The sequence below is a fragment of the Quercus suber genome, unplaced genomic scaffold, assembly GCF_002906115.3.
Source record: "Quercus suber isolate HL8 unplaced genomic scaffold, Cork oak 2.0 scaffold_29, whole genome shotgun sequence".
Classification (NCBI taxonomy): Eukaryota; Viridiplantae; Streptophyta; class Magnoliopsida; order Fagales; family Fagaceae; genus Quercus; species Quercus suber.
Window position 1 is genome coordinate 1,048,977 of NW_027069494.1, and position 23,540 is coordinate 1,072,516.

At 34.3% G+C, this 23,540-nt stretch overlaps 1 protein-coding gene, 1 long non-coding RNA gene and 1 pseudogene across 3 annotated transcripts; 2 read left to right on the forward strand and 1 right to left on the reverse strand.

The window, feature by feature from the left end:
• Window positions 1-4,451: 4,451 nt before the first annotated feature.
• Window positions 4,452-5,793, forward strand: LOC111994071 (leucine-rich repeat receptor protein kinase EMS1). The gene is given in 1 exon segment (XM_024029976.2): window positions 4,452-5,793. A coding segment is annotated over 1 exon segment (1,068 nt). The 5' UTR covers window positions 4,452-4,644; the 3' UTR covers window positions 5,713-5,793.
• A 2,985-nt stretch (window positions 5,794-8,778) lies between these two features.
• Window positions 8,779-10,256, forward strand: LOC112030646 (serine/threonine-protein kinase WAG2-like; annotated as a pseudogene).
• A 1,663-nt stretch (window positions 10,257-11,919) lies between these two features.
• On the reverse strand, window positions 11,920-13,948 carry LOC111994057 (uncharacterized). Of its 2 annotated transcripts, none has more exons than XR_010627716.1 (2): window positions 13,444-13,948; window positions 11,920-12,293 (listed from the first exon to the last, which is right to left on the reverse strand). It is a non-coding gene; the product is annotated as an uncharacterized LOC111994057 (long non-coding RNA). The 2 variants fall into 2 exon arrangements; XR_010627717.1 differs by having other exon boundaries at window positions 13,427-13,948.
• Between the last annotated feature and the right edge of the window lie 9,592 nt (window positions 13,949-23,540).

Genomic DNA, 23,540 nt, shown 5'->3' on the forward strand with positions numbered 1-23,540 from the left:
TTTTTTTTTTTTTTTTTTGGATAAAATTTTGCACAGTACACGTTGGTTCTTTTTGTTTGTTTGTTTGGTTTTTTTTTTTTTTTTAATATCCTTTTAGCATTTGCTTATTATATATATATATATATATATATAAAAAATTAAAGTGTTCATACAATTTTTTTTTTAATAATAAATGTGTTACTTTTTGTTTATGTATTTTGTAAGGACAAAATGGTAAATTTTTCTCACTTAAAGAGAGAGAGAGAGAGAGAGAGAGAGAGAGAGAGAGAGAGAGAGAGTTTGTAGAGATTAGAGAATATAAAATTAGTGTAGTGTTTTACTATTTGTTCTTTGTTGATTGGTAGTTGGGCAATAATAGAGAAAAGTGACAAAAAAAAAAATGGTAAAGTTAGGAAAAGTTTTTTCTTGCTAGTGCAAAAAGCAAAAAAAATTCATAGTGTCAGTAGTGGAATTGGGTGAGTGTCAAAAATATGGAGACAAGACAAAGACAAAGAGATAAACAAAGGCAAATACCAAAGGCAAAAGACAAAAGCAAATCATATAATATAGAAAATTGTCACACAAATTTAAGAAAATAAAAGTGATTCACTTGCGCCTATTGTTAACTCATAATGCTAAATTAGATAAATTTATAAATTGAAAAGAAGTGAGAAACACTAAATTTTCAACTATGAAAGTTGTCAAAACTAACATTCAAAACAAAATGGAAAAAGATTTTTTGGAGGACTCTTTGATATTATACATTGAAAATGATACAGTTTCGACATTTAGTTTGGATTCAATCATAGATGATTTTGAAGATTTGAAAGAGCGATGAGTTCCCTTTTCATAGATGATTGTATTAAGAAACAATAGTGTTTCGTGTCTTTTGTTTTTGTTGATAGATGATTGCATCTTAATATATTAAGAAACAATGATATTTGGGTATTCGTCTTGGTTGATAGTTTATTAATACTATATGAATGCATATTTGAATTTTTTTTATTTTTCGCTTATGTCTACCTCCCTCAGCTTAAAATCCTAGGTCCGTCCCTGTCTGCTTTTAATGACTTATTATCATCAAACTAAGATATCAATTGGTTTCTAGTGTAGGTGGGGATTGAACCCTAAATTTTTTATTCAACTATCAGAGACTTTAACAATTGAACTAACTGAAACTCCCTTATTTTATCCTAATCTAATACCTACCTTTATATATATATATATTTATTTATTTCCTTAATTTTTTTCTTCACAATACTGATTAGTTTTTAGTTAGAAGAATGATGGATATATAATGATAGTATAAAGATACTCTATCCTTGATTTGTAGATGATGAAAAAATCAACTACAATATTTGACATTTTCAGTTATGAATATTGTCAAAACTATTTTTTACTACAATATAAAAGATGAATTTTTTTTAATGTTCTCTATGATTTTTTTTCTTAAAAAAAAAATACTGAAAAGGAATTGTAGCCAAATTTATTATAGAATCAATCATAGATAATTTTTTAGATTCAAAATTAATAACATTGAGTTATATTTCAATAATTTATTGAGTTAAAACTTAAAATGTATTTGGAAAGTAGAAACAATTATTTTATGCTTTTTCTTTTATTTACATTTTATTAATAGAATGCCAATGTAGATTTTCATATATTGATTCAGTTTTTGAATCTTAATATATCTCTTGTTCATGAAAGTTTCTTGTTTCATGTTGTGGCCCTAAAAGCGAAAACCTAGCTTTGTCCCTTGCTCAAACTTAATACTTAAAATTTGGTATGTAAATAAGTATGAACAAAGTTTGGCTACAAACTTGGTTGTACCCTAAGACTACAACTTCACTCAATATTTTTTATTGGATATGAATTTTGATAAATCCACAATTGGATAATATTTTCTTCTTATATCCTCTATGCTTGTAAAATTTCTAGAAGATCAAAGATCAATATTTATGTAATCACTTAATTATTCAATTGCAAGTTTTTATAGTATAAAATTATGTGTAAAAAATATGTTTATGGATTATATAGTGAATAACATCCGATTGGCATAAAATTTGGCATGTGTGTTAAGAGTGTAATCCATGTCGATACTTTTTCAACTAGGTTTAAAATGTTGTATTACATTTTTTTAACTTTTTTGGGTTATCTGGGGTCAAATAATGATATTAATATATTAGAGCAGTCGCATATATTTTTTGATCTTGCTGAAGGATGTGCTCCTGCAGTACATTACTCAATCAATGGTTATGGCCACACAATGGATATTTCCTTACTGATGGCATATATCCAAAGTGGGCAACATTTGTGAAAGCAATCCTAGCTCCACAAGGAGAAAAGCAAAAATTATTTGCAGCAGCTCAAGAGGCGTATATGAAGGATGTTGAGCATGCATTTGGAGTGCTTCAAGCACGTTTCACAATTGTTTGTGGACCTGCATGATTTTTCCATCTTGAAACACTCCAAAAGATCATGAAAGCATGTATAATTCTCCATAACATGATTGTTGAAGATGAGCAAGATGATAATGAAGTGGTAGACTTGAATTATGAACAAATTGATGGAATGGATAATCCTCCTATACAAGTTTCACATAAACAAAGTGATGGATTTATGGCATACATTCAAAGTTATGGATGCATTAGAGACCGAGAAATTCATTCTCAACTCCAGTTGGACCTCATTGAACATTTATAGCAATTGCAAGGCGAGTTGTAGGAACTTTTTATTTATTTATATATGTTGAGAAGCATGAGTCATAGGAACTTGTGCGAATGTATGAGTTTTATTGTAATTTAGTTTGAGTTATGTATGTGAGTAATCTATGGACTACATTGTTCCAGCTATAATATGTGTTCCATTTTATACGTCTTCTAATAAGGTTCCTTCATTTCATAGTTCGCATTGTTCCAAGATTGCTTCCGGACTTTAGTAAAAAAAAAATTTATCTATATATAATTTGGGGTTAAAAAAAAATATTGTTACACTAAACGATTTTTTGCTATCATGACGATTGGGAAATTTTTTAGTAAAAGAAAAGAAAATTGTATATATATAATATGGGGTTAAAACAAAATATTATTGTTACATTAGATGATTATTTGCTATCATGACAATTGAGAAATTGGTTTAGTTAAAAAAAAAAAAAAAAGTATAATTTGGGGTTAAAAAAATTACTTGTTACACTAGACAATTATTTGCTATCATGTGACGATGGTGACGGTGGCAGCAGTGGTGGTGTCGGTGGCGGTGGTGGTGGTAGCGCTTGTAGTGATTATGATTGTTGTTTTTTATAATAGATATATTATATATTATTTTATTTTAGTAAATATATTATTTTATTGTGATGGAAGGGACTAATCCCCCAGGATCATATGGGTTTGGGTATGGGATTGCTCCTGGTGGTAACTACAGTTAAAAATGTCAATGTTTGTTTTAATAAGGTTGTGGTTTCTTGGTTTTCTAGGCTTGTTTCTGTTTGGACCTGTGTATTTGCTTGTGGCTATTCAATTTGAATAAGAAAAAGAATACCATAAGAAAAAAAGAAAAAAAAAAAAACAATTCAGTGTGCTTTCTGAATTTTGGATCTTTGCTTTTCGTACTGCTAAATAAACAATTATGTAATGTGATAAAAAAAAAAAAATGAACATCTCTTTAATTTTTTTCCTGTACAGCCAACATACATGATAATTCCCACCAAGCCATGGGCTACCCACCAAGTCCCCAAATTCACAATAGGTAGGTCATCGTCTTGTATGAGTGTGCTACATGCAGTACAAAACCTCCTAAAATCACAATCAAGTTACATCTCCAGTTAAATCCTTATCGGGTTCTACTCATCAAAAAAGTCATCCTCATGTATAAGTGCACGTCAAACTACTTCACCTGAAGAACTGCGGCCCAAGTGAGTTGCAACATAAACATAATAATCAAAGTTATCATAATAAAACTCAAACATGTAATACAACAATTATTGATTATATAAAACAACTAGGGGTTTTTTTTTTTTCCCCCAAATATATGTATCACTTACAAAATTTCTCACAATATTTTCTCTCGTTTTATTCTATATAAAAAAACTTTCAAAATTAAAATGGATAAAATCATATTTTTAATTGATTTTGTCACAAGAAGATTGAATGGAATAACTATATATTATCAATTATAAATGAGATATTAAAAGGTCTGTTTAAAAAAAAATTTATATATCATGCTGCTAATTAAGTACTTAATAACTCATGTTTCTAGAGAAGCCAACTGCTGAGCTGATAGACTAACAAAGATGGGGGCTGCCCTCTATAATGAATATCTTTTTTTGTATAACCCACCACTTGTGGTGGTTGATCTGCTAGCATTAGACAAAGCTGGCCATGTTTGTAATTGATTTATTATTCCTTAGTTTTTAATAGTATGCGCTTCTTAACCCAAAAAAAAAAAAGAAAATAGAATTCTTTTAAACAACCATTAATTGATTATCCACGAAAGTCTCTGTCCGGAAGACTTGTTGAGTGGAAGACCCAACTTCCATGAAACTGCAAACACATTTTCCCCCCAATTCCAAACGAACGCGTTTCTGAACAATGAATATAGTCTTCAACTCTCAACAATAGCTTATTTGTCTCTCTCTTTTATGTTGAATATCTTATTCTTCTGTTCCGTATGGATCGCGTTCTCCAAGCAGTAGTCTGGGTGTTCCGGTGTCAAAAACCCAAGAAAACCCCACAAGCCCCAAAACCCGTGCCCACAACAACAACAACAACCGACCTATTCTCCATCAACGTTGTCGAACGGAGCGCTTCCTTCGACCCCAACCTCGAATTCTCCATGACTGATCTGAGGGTGGCTACCAAAGACTTCTCCCCAGAGTTTATCATCGGCGGTGGCAGCTTCGGAACCGTCTACAAGGCCCGGCTCTCCAAATACGTCACCGTGGCCGTCAAGAAACTCAACCCAGACGCTTTCAAAGGCTTCAGGGAGTTTTGGGCGGAGATGGTGACACTGGGTATGCTCCACCACCCAAATATCGTTAAGATTTTGGGCTATTGCATGAAAGGCTCCGATAGGCTCCTCATATACGAGTTTTTTCAGAAGGGCAATTTGGACCAGTGGTTGCACTTGAAGCAGAAGCCGGATGCGTCCACGGTAACGTTATCTTGGGGAACCCGGATTCAGATTGTCAAGGGTGTGGCTAATGGCCTCTCTTTTTTGCATAGTTTGGACAAGCCCATTGCTCATCAGAATATTAAGTCCCGCACTGTGTTCTTGGACTCCGATTTTCAGGCCCATATTACTGATTTCGGTCTAGCAAGGGGGATTGACAACTCCACTTCTTATGTGTCCACACAATCTGCGGATACAATGGGTTACTGTTACATGCCACCTGAGTACAAGGAAGGCCTCACTACAGCTACACTCGAGGCTGATGTTTACAGTTTTGGGATCTAAATGTTCGAGATTGCCACTGAAAAGCGTCCCAATTTGCCTATACTTTTGAAAGGGGAAGAGGTTGGGATAGTTGAATGGGCTAGGAAAATGCTGGCCCAAGATAAGCATATGCAAATGGTGGATGCTAGTACTTTGAGGGAGGATGGCCTAATAGAGGCCCATGTGAAAGAGTATTTTGAAATTGCAAAAATGTGTGCTAGTGAGGTACGAAGAGAAAGGCCAACTATGGCTAAGGTTTTTCAATTGCTAAATTCCTTCGTGAATTTGTATTGCATTTTCTAGATTGTTTTTTTTTTTTTTGAAGAATAAATTAAATGTTCTAGACTGTTTGTTGAAGAATAAATTAAATAGATTGTATGTGCACATATCTTAGTAGAACGAATCATAAACTTGCCGAATCTCACTCTTTGCTTGCTTTACAAATTCTTTCTTACTATCTCTTCACATTTTGGAATAACTTCAAGTCACCAAAGAGGCTACTAGGGTCTCTCCATATATTCCATACTCTAAATCCTAGGGCATTGTAGACGGTATCCCTAGAGAGAGACAATCTATTTGAGAGAGCACTTACAAAAACTATACATATGTTGTTTCTCCTAATCTACCGTAATCTGACTGTTATAGGAGTATTTAAATACAAATAGGGATAAAACTACTATAAGATGAGTGGTCCTTAAAAACGTTCAACTACTTAGCTTAAATCACTCCACAACAGACCACTAATCTTGACAACTTATCTTAGGAACATTTTAAATTTGAACTCATCAAATTAAGCCCACATATTCAATAACCCATGTGGACAATACATGGGCCATAGGTTATAGGTTTAGTCAAATCCAGTCCAATTAATAACATCTCTCACTTGTCCACATTGGGTACTATAGTCAAAATTGGCTCCTTTTAATCTTTTGTCCAATCCTCTCTTTATATAGAAAACAGAGTGTGCAACTTGACGAGAAGGTGTAGGGTAGGAGTACTAAATTAAGTCACCATCTAAACTAACATAGCACATCACTCATAATATCTCGCCTATGCCCAATATTATTTGATCACACCCAATCAAGTTTCTTTGATCCCTCATGAGTTCAAAACTCAAAGCGACACTTGATCCCATACCATATAATTTACTCATGATTCTATCGAAAAACAAATTCTTCATAATTGCATGAGCTATGAGCTATAAAATGAATGGTGTGTTTTAAATAATAAACTCATGTCAATTCATTCACACTCGACCGCTTTCCTAGACATGCTCCGCGAGATTATATTATATTATGGCCCTAAGGCGACAGTGTGGACACCCCAAAAAAGGCTTTAGGTTTGTCACATATTGGGTCTTTGGCGACGTGGCTCTTTGTGTGCATGTGTTTCTTAGGTGAGGTGTGTTTGTAAGTCTCTTTTTCTTATTTTATTTTTAGGAGTCGCTACTAACCATTGGTTTTGTATTAGGTGTGATTGGTCACCTATTTGTCTAATTCTTTTTTAGTTACCTAATTAACTAAAAACGAATTCAAGGGTAATTAATTAATTAAGGTAAACCAAAGTCTCAAACCAAAGATCTTGAACTCGAAAATTTGATTATGAGTGGGGAAGGTGTTAGGCACCCCATTCCACCTATCCAAAGGATAGTACCCCATTTTAATTTTAATTCCAACATTAAAGTTTTAGAGAAAAAAATTATATATGAGTATTTATTTACATATAACATATTATGTGAATATTTATGACAAAGAATTTTTTACAAGCAAAACATGTGAAATTAAAAATAAAAGAGACTCACATATAGGACATGTGAGAGTTTACTATGTTACAAGGTAATATATAGCTAGCTTGTGAGTATTTATGTACTGCGTATTTTACAAGTGAATATGTACATAAAATTTATAAAAGAGACTAATAATAGCTTAAAAGTGTTATATTAACTTAGTTTTGGTCAGCATTATCACATCTATTATGTGTATTTTTCTTTTGTAGGAGGTCAAAACTAATGAATTAAGCATGTAGACATGAAGCCAAGAGAATTCAAGGGTGAAGATCAATTGAGAAGTGTCTTTTTGAAGAATTTAATGAGTGAAAAATGTGTGGAAACATAAAAAGAAAGAGAGAAATTTGTTTAAGCCAAAGATAGAAAAAATCATAGCATGGAAATATTATGACTAGTTTTGGTATTTTGGCCATATATTTTTACTCTGATGTCAGCTTGACTTGATTCTTGCAGCCATGAAAAGAGGACTTGAAGATCTAAGACTTTATAGTTTACCAAAACTTCAGAATATACCGTTTTAAGGGCCAAAACAGACCTAGAAATTGACCCCCTGTTGAAAAACATGAATTGACTTTTTTTTTTTGAGAAGAACGTGAATTGACATTTTTTATTTTCCTTTGTGGGGATCATTTGTTTTAGGGTTTTGAATGTTATAAAAATTAAAGGGATACAAGGGCAACAATGTTTTTTGGCTGTTGAAAAAACTTATTTTTCATCAATTTTTGAGAGTTTTTATTTTCTATAGAAGGTTAAGAACCTAAGCTAGGGTTGGAGGTGAATCTTCAAGGTTGTAAGTTGTCCACTATTCAATCCAAATATATTTTTCACATTTTGATTATTGAAATCAATTGTTCTCTTTTCGTAATTGTTTTGTTAGATTGATATTTATTTTCTAACTCTTTTATAAGTCTATTCTTGAATCTTCTAATTGTTAGAATAAGGTTTTATAATCTCTCTAGTAAAACCTAATAATCTTGTTAGATATTACTTTTGTCATAGTATAGCCTCTAGGGTATGCAATGTTCTTGAGTTTTTCTAGCAAAGTTATTATTTTCTAGACTAAATTATTGGAATAATTGATAAATATAATCAACCAAAGATAGTTTTATTAATAAAACTTATTTCAAAATCTTCCAGTCAGATAGTTTATGTGCTTACTTACCCGATTGTGTGCTAAATTGAATTGGTAGTGGATGCTTAATAGTGTTGGTGGACAAACCCTAACTCCCTAGTGATTTTAATTATTGAAATTTTACTAAACTTTCTTTGTCCTAGTTTCAATCATATTTTTTCTATTTATTATTTTGATGTGTTCTTGTTTTCGTTTTCTTAGTGGAATGACAACCTTAACTATACTACAATTTCCGTTATAAAATTGGAACAGGACGTGGCCACATTATTTTGGGGGACCTGAATTCTGATTGTTAAGGGTGTGGTTAATGTTCTCTCTTTTTTGCATAGTTTGGACAAGCCCATTATTGCTCATTAGGATATGAAGTCCCGCAATGTGTTGTTGAACTCCAATTTTTAGGTCCATATTACTGATTTCGGTCTAGTAAGGGGGATTGACACCTCTACTTCTTATGTTTCCACACAATTTGTGGAGACAATGGGTTACTGTTACATGCCCTCTTGAGTACAAGGCAGGCCTCATTGCAGCTATACTTGAGGCTAATGTTTACAGTTTTGGGATCTTGATGTTCGAGATTGCTATTGGAAAGTGCCCCAATTTGCCTACCCTTTTGGGTGAGGAGGAGGTTGGGATAGTTAAATGGGCTAGGAAAATGCTGGCTCAAAATAAGCATATACAAATGGTGGATGCTAGTATTTCAAGGGAGGGTGGCCTAATAGAGGCCCATGTGAAAGAGTATTTTGAAATTGCAGGAATGTGTACCAGTGAGATACGAAGAGAAAGGCCAACTATGGCTAAGGTTTTTCGGTTCCTAAATCGAATTCCTACGTGAAGTTGCATTGCATTTTCTAGATTATTTGTTGAGGAATAAATTAGATAGGTTGTTAAGGAGTACAGTTTTCTCCTATTCTACCTTAATTTGAATGTTATATGAGTATTTAAATACACGCAAGTATAAACCTATTATAAGATGAGTGGTCCCTAAAATTGCTTAACCACTTATCTTAAATCACTCCACTACTAATCATTGATCTTGACAACTCAGTTCAGGACCAGTTTAAATTTGAACTCATCAAATTAAAGTTGTTTCCTCATCAATTATTGTCCCAAAGGTGACCTCCATTCTTTCCTACGTAAACAACCCCATTACCGGCTACCGCTCCAGTCAGTCAAGTTCTTCGCCACCGAAATCCTAATCGCTTTGGAATATCTACACGCGCTCGGAATCGTTTACCATGATCTAAAACTGGAAAACGTTTTGTTACGCGAAGATGGCCACGTCATGCTTTCTGACTTTGACTTGTGCTTCAGAGCCCACGTGGCACCCACTTTCGACGAGTCCGGGTTTGTCGCCGAGCCAACGACAGCGTTTTCGAAGTCGTGTGTTGGAATGCACGAGTACTTGGCACCCGAGTTGGTCTCCGGTTACGGTCACAAAGAGAGCACTTTGCGTAACATAGCTTCGTTGAATAGGGAAGTAATGTTCTTCCACGTGGCGGAGAGAGAAAACGTGGAAGGGATGGAAGAGGTGAGCCATTTGATAGAGAGACTCTTGGTGAAGGATCCTAGAAGAAGGCTTGGGTGTGCCAATTACTAAAGGCGCCACTGAGATTAAACGACACCCGTTTTTCGATGGGATTAAGTGGTCGTTGATCAGAAACTATAGGGTGCCACTGCGACATCAGCAAGTGGTGAGGAAAGGAAAGTCACCGCATGTGACGCACGTGAAGAGGCAAGGTGGGCTGTGGCAGTGGTGTAAGAGATTTGGGTGCTTGTTGAAAAATAATAGTAAAAATAACAGTAAAAGGAATTACTATCATTTATGTAGATAGTAAAAGTTATAGTAAGGTTAGGAAATGTTCATAGATTTCAAGGTTTTTTGTTTTTTGTTTTTTTTGTATTTTTCTTTCTTTTTTTGTGTATGTTTGATAGGGGTGAGGTTTGAGATTGGGCATGGATTTTGTAAAAATAGATAGTGAGATAACAAGTTTACCAATTTTGTTAGAGTTGTTAATTTTAGATTTTTGTTTTTGAAGATTTCAGTTTTTGAGTTTCACTAATTATGAAATTAATTAACTACTATTATTGAATAAATGCTTAAATATAAATGATGCGTTGTGTCTTCTATATAAATAATGCTAAGAATACAACTTTTACTACAACTTTGTTGTAATTTATTCATATGACGAGTTGTGAGCGGTGCAGTTGTAAACCCATATGGACCCTTCACTTTTATTCCACCATTCATAACTTGCTACGTTGACAAGTTATAGTAAAATTTATGGTCCTAGCATATTCCTTTCCATGTACCAATTTAACCGTTACATTTAATAATTTTTTAATAAAGAGGTTTTGAATATGCTTGGCTAAAGTTTAGACCCAATGGGGTAAAGTTTGCGGGAAGTTTACAGTTCTCATCGGTAGGACTACAATTACGCATTTAAGCCACTTGTACTTAAGCACATAGGATTTGTAGTCTTAGCTAATTGCTTAAAAAAAAAAAAAAATCAGTCTAAGCTAATTATCAAGAAAAAAAGAGTCCTAGCTAGTAAGAGCCCAACTTAATTCAGCTCAGCCCATTATTAGACACATGGGGATAATTGAAGATAGTAATGGGTGATGGGTTAGTGGCCCTTCTTTGGGCCATTGGCATCTCAACTAGTGTTGTTACCAAGTTGTGGATCCTTTGTGATGGAGCGAATTGGAATTCTCACCTTGTGTTCGGTTTTTGCTCTACAAAGGAGGCTGGTTAGAATGGAAAAAAAGGGCGTCTGAATGGACATGATTGAACCATTTAAAACTACTCTCTCTCATCTTTTTTTCAATAAGGATCTACTCCTATCTTTAAGTAAATTTCTGTATCCTCACAATTGCTGCTTACACCAATTAGAATGGCACATATTATTGTTCAATTGCTTGGAGCGTATTTTTTGTTAAGTGATGATTCTTCCTAGGGATTAAAAAAGCCCTTATCAATATTTTGTTATTTATTTACAGCACGTCAAGGGTGTGCGGTTCAATCTCGAAAAAGAAAAGAAAAGTATTTCTCAATATTGGGGAGAATGGGTCCAAAATACCTCGAGTTTTTTCTTTTGTGACTGAAATCCAGAATGTGGGTTTTGAGCATTAGCATTCTTTGAGAGTGAGTGACAATAATGAATTAATGATGATAGTGGCAAAATTGACTATTGCTTAAAAGAAATCCTTAATATTTTGCTTGGATTAGATCTATACATCCATTGGTTGTATAATTTAATTTCTGAAAACTTTATTTCCATTTTGTTATCCTGATGGAGATTTTCATTTTAAGACAATCTCCATCATGCTACCAATATAGATCTTTCATCCCTAAATGCATAAGTGTGTTAAAATTTCTCTATGCCAATCAATTGGATTACTCTTTACATGACATAATGAACTTAACGGCTAGCAGATTTTTATCCTATCTGGTATGCCATTTTTCCAAAGGAACATTGCTAGACAATACGTGTGTTCACCCCGAAGGGGGTTGAAGTTAAGAGTATTTGAATCTGCAAAACTGAGTGATCATAGTAGCAGTGCACATATCATGGTACAAGACTACAGGGGCATGTATCACAACAGAGCAAGTCTCCACCATTATCACAGAATACATATTCAAAGTAATACTAAAAAGTAGAGACAAAATTATGCAGAGCAAAGGGCCAAAATAGAAAGTTAGAATTCAAGACATGGAATTTTAAGAAGTGACATAAATAACATTGCCTTAAATTGCAAAACAAGAAAATCAATAACTTCAAGAAACTACTTTAAGAATTGTTGGCATTTGTCCCAGTGAGAGTCCAAGAATTTCATTGCCAAAAGACAACTCAAATAGACCTGGTCATTGGAAACCTTCAACAACCATAAGTGGAGTTACCAATAGCAATTCATCTGGCCCCATAAAAGAAAAGTGGGAAAAGGGAATGTAAGGATGATGATACACTTCTGCAATAAAATGCAAACTTGTTATAACAATTGATACAATAAGCTACAATAAAAATGGCTCCTCTTTTCTAGATTACAGGTGCGATGCATATGGGTGGAGAATCAACAGAAACTCTAAGGAGCCTAAAGTCTCAGTATGTTTATCATTTGGAGGGACACAACTTCATAGTCAAAGAAAGGGAGAAATTGCAGCTCTACTCTAAAAAGTCATATTATATTTTACCAAGAGAGAGAGGGAAACAAAGGCAAGCAACTTCCATAGGGAAGTTCAGAAAATCTACTACAGAATTACAAGAGGTTAATAGGAACAAACCCATATCAAATCCTATCCAAAGCTCAGAAAAAGAAAATCAAATGATAAACACCATATAGCTCTTGACATATAAATTATACTTCAACAACAGCAACAACAACAACATTGAAGCCTTAATTTGGCAGCAGAGTAATCATTTACAAACTACCACACAATTCTACTTCGCAATTAAAAGGAAAATGATCACTATCATGTCATTAATTTCAAAAGTGCAGTTATTAGCCTGCAGAGTACGATTTTTTTTGGACTAAAATCAGCAGCTATAAATTCATTTATGCTGATCATACTAATACTATAACCAAGCCACAAAGTATATGCCATAGTGGAAAAAAAGATTCAACTTGTGGTATTAATTAGATACCCAAAATGAAGATTCAACTTAATGTTGTCTTCTTTTTCCACTTTGGGATATAAGGCTTTACTTAAAAACTAACCAGAGCACAACAATTTATACAAGCAAATACATGAAATACTGATATAGTTCATTAACCCCATAAAATCAATACTAATAGAAAAACAAAATCTAAAACAATCAAATAGGAAACAATGAAATTAGCATAACCAAACCAATGAATAAAAAAAAAAAAAAAAAAAAGATTATGTAAATACATGAATCAAATAGTGCAGGCAAGTAGGAGCAGAGAAATTAAAGAGACAAATGGGTGAGAAAGACTGTGAGAGTGTATATAAGGATTGTGTGTGTGTAAGTAGGGCACCAATTTAGTGTAAAGCCCATCTACACCTGATCCTAGACCTTGTAGGATCTATATATATTATACCCTACTGGCATTTTTCGAATAACAATCTTTGTCTTTGTGACCTTCTTTCAATTCTTGCTTTTCTGTTCTTTCCGGTTACTCTGGTTCGGCCTTCGCATCTCTGTACATTTTCTCTACAATATTCTTCTTCTTTAGATTTGAACACCTCTTGAATGCCATGCAGTGCCTCCAAGAGCTTGCTATAATCATAAGCAGAAGCAGAAGCAATAGCAGTCCCTTCTTGGTTGGAAGCGATATTTATGGCATCAGATGAAGATGAAGATGAAGAGGAAGATGCAACATTGAGGGCCTTTGAAAGTTCTCTAAAGTCAAAACAGGAAGCAGCTTGTTTGAGCTTAAAACTGCTGGAATTAATACCATGGGAGTGAGTTTTGGAAAGTCTGTTTGAATCTGACTTTCATTGTTTATGAATTATGATCTCCCACGTAAATGACCCAACAAATTTTAGTATCATATATTGACTTTCTAAATCACTATTATCATCTTATAAACAAAGCAAAGTATATATATTGTTCATAGAATGACTATTAGTATAATTTTATTAAATGCATATATATATATATATATATATGAGGTGGGTTTAACAATAATAAATAAAAATCTACCTGATCCTAGACCTTGTAGGATCTATATATATTATACCCTACTGGCATTTTTCGAATAACAATCTTTGTCTTTGTGACCTTCTTTCAATTCTTGCTTTTCTGTTCTTTCCGGTTACTCTGGTTCGGCCTTCGCATCTCTGTACATTTTCTCTACAATATTCTTCTTCTTTAGATTTGAACACCTCTTGAATGCCATGCAGTGCCTCCAAGAGCTTGCTATAATCATAAGCAGAAGCAGAAGCAATAGCAGTCCCTTCTTGGTTGGAAGCGATATTTATGGCATCAGATGAAGATGAAGATGAAGAGGAAGATGCAACATTGAGGGCCTTTGAAAGTTCTCTAAAGTCAAAACAGGAAGCAGCTTGTTTGAGCTTAAAACTGCTGGAATTAATACCATGGGAGTGAGTTTTGGAAAGTCTGTTTGAATCTGACTTTCATTGTTTATGAATTATGATCTCCCACGTAAATGACCCAACAAATTTTAGTATCATATATTGACTTTCTAAATCACTATTATCATCTTATAAACAAAGCAAAGTATATATATTGTTCATAGAATGACTATTAGTATAATTTTATTAAATGCATATATATATATATATATATATGAGGTGGGTTTAACAATAATAAATAAAAATCTCTCATCATCATATCTCTTTTCCTGAATCTTCATCTCTCTCTCATAAGCACTAATGGCTTCCTACCTCCAACGTCTCTCTCTCTAAAACAATAATAATAATAATAACAATAATAATAATAATGAATAGTAGCTAGTACCTATCCTAAGGCCTTTCTCCGTCAAAGGCCCACAATCTTGAGAGACTGGATACGAATATACGTTAAGCATCCTTTCTTATAGTTTTTTGATGAAACCGATAGCAAGTTTATGGTCTTATAGTCGAGGCTAAGATATTGAGCCAATTTGAAAATCTATTGTTAGTACCTTGAATGAACCCGGTGTGGTCTCTCATAGCAGGCAAGGCTGAGGCAGCTCCCATGGGCACACAGCCAAGGCAAAGGTATGCAGCCTGAAAAGAATCTAACAGAGGTTTAAGAGATTCTTCAATGGTGTTCACACTATGAAGGTAATGAAAAACAGAGAGCAAAGAAGAGAAAACTTTAGACAGAGATTAGAGAGAAAGACGAAGAGAAAATTTCTGTAAAAAATGAATTCTCCTTATGCTCTTCATGTCAAGTACAGTATATATATATAGCTTACCTGATCTAGTAACAGACTAAGCTAATCCCTAAAATCTAGGGATGGATCCGTATTTTACGGAGGAAGATTAGGAACTAACTAACTAATCTTTACCTACCTTAACTGCCCAACTGATCTCAAGGATACACAGACTACACGGTGTAAGTGAAGCTCATTCCCCAGAGATGAAAATGCAGCGTTTGAACTAACATTCTAAGTTCTAAACGCAGCGTCTTATTTAAATACATTAACACTATATCATGAGATAAAAATGCCACCGTTTGTTGTAGTGTTGAAAACTAGCCGTTGGGTATTTGACTGGACCTAGCCGTTGGGCATCTCTTGACGAAAACCATTTGTTGGTTCAATGGTTGTGCACTTATTCTTAACATTCCCCCTCAAACACGAGGCAGTATCAGCCAAGAGTTTGCCACGGAGAACCAGAAAGTGAGGACCAGGCAAAGGTTTTGTGAAGATATCTGCAAAATTATCACGGCCCGAGATGAATTTGATAAGAAGCATATTTGGATTGACACAGAGTAAGACCAACTTTGGAAGGCACAATTTGAATGCCTAAGAAATATGAGAGAGCCCCCAGATCCTTAAGTTCAAAGGCTTTACTAAGTGCAGTGACAAGATGAGAGACTTGTGATGAAGAGTTGCCTGTGATGATAATATCATCAACATACACCAAAAGATAGATTATAATCTGATGAGAGGCAAATACAAACAAGGAAGAATCTGCCATGGAAGCTTCAAAGCCAAGATGCAGCAGCTGAGAAGTGAATCTATCAAACCAGGCACAGGGAGCCTGTTTCAAACCATATAGGGATTTATGTAATTTGCAGATGTGATTAGGATGTTGCTGATCCACATAGCCTGGAGGCTGTGCCATATACACCTCCTCCTTTAGAAACCCATGAAGAAAGGCATTAGAGACATCTAATTGTCTTAGGGGCCACTTGCAACTGACTGCAATGGATAGCACCAGTCTCACTGTAGCAAGTTTCACCACTGGACTAAATGTTTCAGTGTAGTCCACACCTACCTGTTGATGGAAACCCTTGGTGATGTAGGACACAATTTACTATTTAATTATTGTAATTTATTATTTTTTAGTATTTTTATGTAAAAAAACGTTATTTTAGGTTTAGGTTATTTATTTCCTTATTTTTAGGTGCATTTAATGCTCTTTAGGTCAATTTTGGTTCCTGTTATGGTTGGGTATCAATTAAGAGTTATTTTAGATTATATTTTCTTGTCAGTCAAGTTTTAAGGAGCCCTTAAATAGGCTCTTAAGTCTGTAAATGTTTTTCATAGACTATTATCAATAAACACAGACATTTTGTTTATTTTCTCTTCTGGTGGATTCTAGTTTTATCCCCTCGTGGATTCAGGAAAACCCCTCGTGGATTCGAGGTTTACTACCAGAAACTAACAGTTTAGTTTCTGTTTCATCAAGAGAGCATCGTGTGTGCTTCTCTTCAGGCTTCCGCGACATCAGTTGGTATCAGAGTCTTGACTTATCCTGGTTTGATTACTAACCGGCGAGACGGTAACCACCACCACAACAACGACAAATAGGTTAGCGAGTATTACGTGACGTACAACAAGCACTCACAAATATCTATACTAGAATGGTGTCGTTGAAGAATGGAAACAATAGGGATAACTGCAGCGGAGACATAACTCACGGGCAACCTATTGGTAAGCAAATTTCATATAGACCTTACAAGAGAATTGCAAGTTTTAATGGTTATTTTTTAAAAGAAGATTTTCTTAATTGGTTACTTGATCTAGAGGATTTATTTGACTATGAGAATATTTGTTATGAGAGAAAAGTTGGACTTGCTTTGTATAAACTTAGTAAGTATGCCTTATGTTGGTGGGAACGAGTACAATCTGATAGAATCCGACAAGGTAAAGAAAAAATTCGATCATGGCCAAGGATGAAAAAGATGCTTGCTATCAAATTTTATCCTTTGGATTGTGAAGAAATCTTGTCATATACAATACAAGATTATTATTGGCCAAGAAGTTCATACTTGAATTATTTTGAAAAGCCAAATATTCCACCGTTAAAGGAAGAATTACATGTTAAAGAAAATATCGTTCTTGAAGAATATGGAGAAGTCAAAGAAGAGAATATAGGGATTTTTGAGGAAATTAATGAAGGCCTTGTTATAGAAAAAGAACCTAAAATCAAGATTGTGGAGGAGATTAATGAAGACCCTATTATAGAGAAAGATTTTGAGGTTGAGATAGTAGAGACCATTAAAGAAGAAATTATAGAGGAAGTTGTCAACGATCTCGATGAAATCAAGTTAGATGATTGCAACATTCAAACTCCTATTATTTTATTGGAAGACACCGAAACAAAGTTTATTGATTTTATTGGGGTGGAAAGATTTGATTTGATTATTAACTCTTATTTGGTGAATATTGTCAATTACATGAAGATCAAGGGAGAAGAAGTTCAAGTTGCCCAATTAATGACTTTTAAGTTTGGCAAGAAGACAAAGAAGATGAAGTATTCAAAGTATTTGTTCTCTTGGCATGGGAGATTTCAGATTTCAAAGATGAACTCGAGGACGAGTTTGTTTCAAGTGGAGGGGTTTGATGTAGGACACAATTTACTATTTAATTATTGTAATTTATTATTTTTAGTATTTTTATGTAAAAAAACGTTATTTTAGGTTTAGGTTATTTATTTCCTTATTTTTAGGTGCATTTAATGCTCTTTAGGTCAAATTTGGTTCTTGTTATGGTTGGTTATCAATTAAGAGTTATTTTAGATTATATTTTCTTGTCAGTCAAGTTTTAAGGAGCCCTTAAATAGGCTCTTAAGTCTGTAAACGTTTTTCATAGACTATTATCAATAAACATAGACATTTTGTCAATTTTCTCTTCTGGTGGATTCCAGTTTTATCTCCTTGTGGATTCAGGGAAACCCCTCGTGGATTTGAGGTTTACTACCAAAAACTAACAGTTTAGTTTTTGTTTCATCAAGAGAGCATCGTGTGTGCTTCTCTTCAGGCTTCCGCGACATCACTTGGCAACCAACCTTGCTTTGTAACGAGCAATGGTGCCATCACTGTGCAATTTGAGCTTATATACCCACTTACAGCCCACCAGATTAACACCAGAAGCAGCAGGAACAAGGGACCAGGTGTGCTGTCTTTGCAAGGCTGAGAATTCCTTATCCATGGCTTGAACCCACTGAGGAAATTTGCAGGCAATTTTGTAGGATGGAGGTTCAGTGTGAGTGTAATCAACCACAGCCTTGTAACATAGTTTAGGTCTAGATATACCATTCTTTGATCTGGTGGTCATAGGATGTAAGTTCACAGGAGCAATGACAGAAGCAGTGGCAGTAGGAAGAGAAGAGGTGTTGACTGCAGGAAGGTAGGAAGCAGTGACTGCAGGAAGTGAGGAAGTAGTGGCTGCAAGAAGTGAGGAAGTAGTGGCTGCAGGAATGGAGGAAGGAGTAGATGGAGGTGTAAATTGAGGAGTAGATGAGGGAGGACAAGTTTGACAGGAAGAATTATGAGTAGGATTTGAGAAATGAGAAGGAGAAGTAGAATATGGTCCTAGAATGGAAGGTTGGTTAGAGGAGTGTAAGTAGAGTAGATTAGACAGCCAGACATCAGAAGAAGGAGGAGATGAATTTGCAGAAAATGATGTGTGTAAGGGAAAAGGGAACTTAGTTTCATTGAACAACACATGTCTGCAAGTGTAAAGAGTATGAGTAGACAGATCAAGGCACAAGTAACCCTTAGAAATTGCAGAATAGCCCAGAAAGAGACACTCTTTGGTTTTGTGATTTAACTTGTGCTTGGTGTATGGTCTTAGGAAAGGGTAGCAAGCACAGCCAAAGACTTTGAGGGAAGATATATCAGGTGGTTGACCATACAATTTATACCAAGGAGAATGAAAGCCTAATGTAGGAGTAGGGAGTAAATTGATAAGTGTTACAGCAGATTGAACAGCAAATGACCAGTAGGAAGAAGGTAAGGAAGCTTGTGATAGAAGGGTAATGGTAGTTTCAATTAGGTGTCTATGCTTCCTTTCAACTAAGCCATTTTGTTGAGGTGTATATGGGCAAGAGATTNTTGTCCCCTAGTATCATTGTTGTTGCCTACTGTTAGGTTCTAAAAGTTTAGAACAGTTGGCAAATCGTGAGCACAAACTTGTTTAGATATAGATTACTAAGTCTATAAGGTATATTAGACAATGCTCAAAGTGCTGCAAGTTAGATTATGTGAACAAGGAAGCTGCAGGTTTAAGAAAACAAAGCTTGCCTGGTTCGATCGATTGAGAAGAAGGCTAGACCGATCGAGACACGGATCTGCATAATTTTAATTAAGGTCCAACAACCCATTAGGGTTTCAGATCTAATTCACATAATATTTAAAGGAAACCCTAAGACACGTTTTGTTATGACTTTGGAGCTTCTCTTTTAAGATCTAAAAGGTTTTGTGTCTACTCTTGTCAAAGTCACTACCAAAATTCCATGTACACATTATTATAACCAGTAAATCTGAAGTTACTGCATACCAGTCATCAAAGGTGCTGGATCTAAACCTTCAAGGGTGGTCTTGAAGTCATAGACTAGATGTCTATGTGGGAGATCTAAAGTGTGAACTGGAGGTTCATGTGAGAGCATATCCAAATCAAAGAAGTTTAAGGGTTTAGAGCTCAGTTTGGTATTTGTAGTTAGATTTACTATGATTGGTATTTTTGATTGTAAATCTCAATTTGATATAGTGAATTGTTCTCTTAGGGTCGTTCCCCCAGGGTTTTTTTTTTTTTTTTTTTTTTTTTTTTTTTTTTTTTTTTATAATCTTGAAACTGGTTTGATGAATATAGTGAATTGTGCATGATATGTTTGATGAATATTTAATCTAGAACTTCATAATTGACCTAAGTAACAACTTGGCTATTAAATAAGGTTAAACACTATGTTTTCAGGGGTCTAAATTGAACACCTACTACTCTTTTCCCATAATAGAATCCTAAGTTAAAAGAAAAAAGTGAATACTAATTATTCCAAATTAAATCATCATTCGTGGTGAAAAAACATTACCCGATACTTGGCATCTTGTATAAAAATTTTCTATTTCATTTTTTAGTGTTATTTTATATATACTCCACCTATTGAATTATGTGTCATGTGTTTAATATTTCTTATATTAAACTTGGGTTAATTTATAAAGAATAAATAAATAAAAAAAGAAGAAAGAAAAAGAGAATGTATAGTAGGTTTTAATTGGTGAAATATAAAAATGAAAGGAACATAATATATTTTTTATATTGTCGGGTTCTAAGACTTTAGGTTTAAATGTATTAGAACTTCAATTTGCAATGTTGGCAACCATTATCAAACCGTTTTAGTCTTGTTTTAGACTTGCTCAAAGTATGTTTAAGTGTAAAGTTGGAATTGAGTATACTGCAGGATTTACTGTGTAAATCTGCCTGGCTCGATTAATCGAAAATTAGACTTAATTGATCGAAGCTCGCGTAGATTGTTTTTCTGCAGAATTTTTCAACTCAGCCCAAGCCCATATGACGTGTAGGCTTTTGTGTTTTGCTTTAAGTATAAAATGAGAAACCCTAGTCACGTTTTGTAGTTGTTGTTTATGTTGTGTATGTGAATCTCTTGTGAGATCTAGAGGTGTTTGCCTTCACATATACTTAGGGTTATCAAGAATCAAGATTATGTTGAGAACTTGATGATCAATTCAGTTGCTACATTAAGAGCTTAAAGATATACAAGCGGGAGTGTTTGTATTTGCTGTGAATCCAAGAAAGAAGTAGTCCTGGACTCATAGTTGTCACGTGCTCGTGGTAATAAGTTTCCTACTCAAGGTAGCAGTAGGATGTTAGTGGTCTAAGTCTTTATTGTGTAAACTTCAATTCTTTTATAGTGGATTTGTTTTACCTTGAGGGTAGCTAGGTTAAATCATTCCCAGGTTTTTTACTTGTTTGGTTTTCCTGGGTTATCATATCGTTGTGTTCTTTATTTTCTGCACTGTTCAATGATATAATTTATATGTGTTAACCTAGACTTGCATAATTTACCTAAGTTAATCACTTGAATAAATAACTAGGTTAATTTGCTTGTGTTTAAGGGGTTTAAAAACATATAAGTGGTATCAGAGCAAGTTAGCTCTAGTGTTTAGATCCTTTGGTCTAAGAGTTGATCCTTGACCCAAGTTGTCATGGAACACAGTCACTCTCTTATTATTCCACCTCACTGTGATGAGAATAACTATGCTTACTAGAAAGTAAGGATCAAAGCATTCCTGAAATCTATTGATGAGAGAGTCTGGAACTCCGTTGAATACGGATGGGAGAAGCCCACTACCCTAGTGAGTGAGTGGCAAACTTCTCAAAAAGAAGCAGTCGCTTTTAATAGCAAAACTATGAATGCTATTTATAATACTGTTTCTATGGAGGAATTTAAGAGAATCTCTAATGTTGAGGTTGCTCATACTGCTTGGAATATTCTCCAAGCTATGCATGAAGGCATAAAAGCAGTTAAAATCAATAAGTTACAACAGTTAATAACTAGATTTGAAATCATTAGGATGTCTAATGATGAAACTTTTGATGAATTCTATGCTAAGCTTAATGATATTGTTAATTCTGCTTATAATTTGAGTGAAATCTATGATCAACCTAAAATTGTTTGGAAGATACTTAGATCTTTGATTGAGGATTTTAGACCCAAAATAATTGCCATCATTGAAGGCAAGGATGTGGACTCCATCCCTGTTGATGAACATGTAGGATCTCTTCAGTCCTATGAGTTGGACCTACCTAAGACAAACAAATCCAAATCAATGGCTCTTAAGTCTGTTGATGATGTTAATGTGAATGGATTTGATGATGAACTCTCTGCTGTAGAGATTGCCTATCTTGCCAAGAACTTTAGAAACTTTTTTATGAACAATAATAGAAGGGCAAGAGGTAAAAACAATGTTGAACTTAGAAATTTTAGGAGGAATGATCCCACTAAGGTGAATAATGCTGAAAAATCTAAAGAGAAAGTAGGTCAACCTTCTAATAATTCTATGGGTCAACAATGTTTTGGGTGTCAAGGGTATGTTCATGTGAAATCTGAATGTCCAACATTTTTGAGGTCTAAAGGTAAGGCTATGGTTATAACCCTTAGTGATGATAAAGTTTCTGACAACGAGTTTGGTAGTGATGAGGATGAAAACTTCATTACTTTCACTGCTACTGCCATAGTTGATGAAAGTGTTGCTGTTGAGGAGAACTCTTTTGATAGGGAACTCTCTGAGGATGTAGATTTGCAAGAAGCCTATAATAAATTTTGCAAAGTTGCTGCAAAAGATGCTATGAGCGTTGATTTAGGCTTAAAGAAAATTGCATCTCTTGAACTTGATAAGAAAATTTTGCTTGTAAATCTGTTTGATGCTAATGAACTATTAAATAATGTGAAGACTGAGAACATGCTTTTGTTTGATAAAGTTAAGAATTTGGAACATGAATTATTTGTTGCTAGAGAACAAACAAATAAGTCTGCTAGTTCCAAACTTGATTATATGCTAAGTGTTCACAAGTCTCATTCAGACAAAACTGGCTTAGGTTTTGTAGAAAGCATCTTTGTACCTGAAACTCATTCCATAAACTTTTTTTCTTTTTCTGAGCCTCCCGTGAGTGAGATTGTCAAACCGGCAGAAGTTACACCTCCTAGGAAAATTGGGGTTGATCTTCAAGAGTCTAAACCTAAGACTCTTAACCCTTATAAGGGCAAGTTGTATGATAGACCTACATGGGTTTGTCATTTTTGTGAAAAGTCTAGGCACATTCTTCTAAACTGTTTCAAGTTGCAAGCTGCTAAGCGAGCAAATAAACCAAAAGTACCTATGCCTTAAGCACAAGATCCTATGGTACTTATTGGTGAGTTGGTGAAGGCTTTAAACCTTTATTCCAATCCTAGAGTTGCTCAAAATTCTAATTTGAAGAACAACTCCAATGCTAGAGTTGCATCTAAAAAGTTTTGGATGCAAAAGGCTCGATCTAATTGAGTCTTTCTGACATGGTCCTTGTGCTTCATCGCTCTACTCTTTGTGACCATTCTTCTTTATTGTTTTTGTTCTCTTTTTTTTCTAATATTTGTATTGCATAACATTCATGCATTTTATTCTAGGTTGTTTTTGTTATTTCTTTTCCAAAAAAAAAAAAAAGGAAAAGGGAATCAAAATGTGTTTTACATTATTTTTCTTGGATTTGAAATCAAGGTTGGCCATATTATCTTTACATAACATGTTTATATACCTTGTTTAGCTTTGATGAGTTTATTTATTGCACTTTACTAGTTTG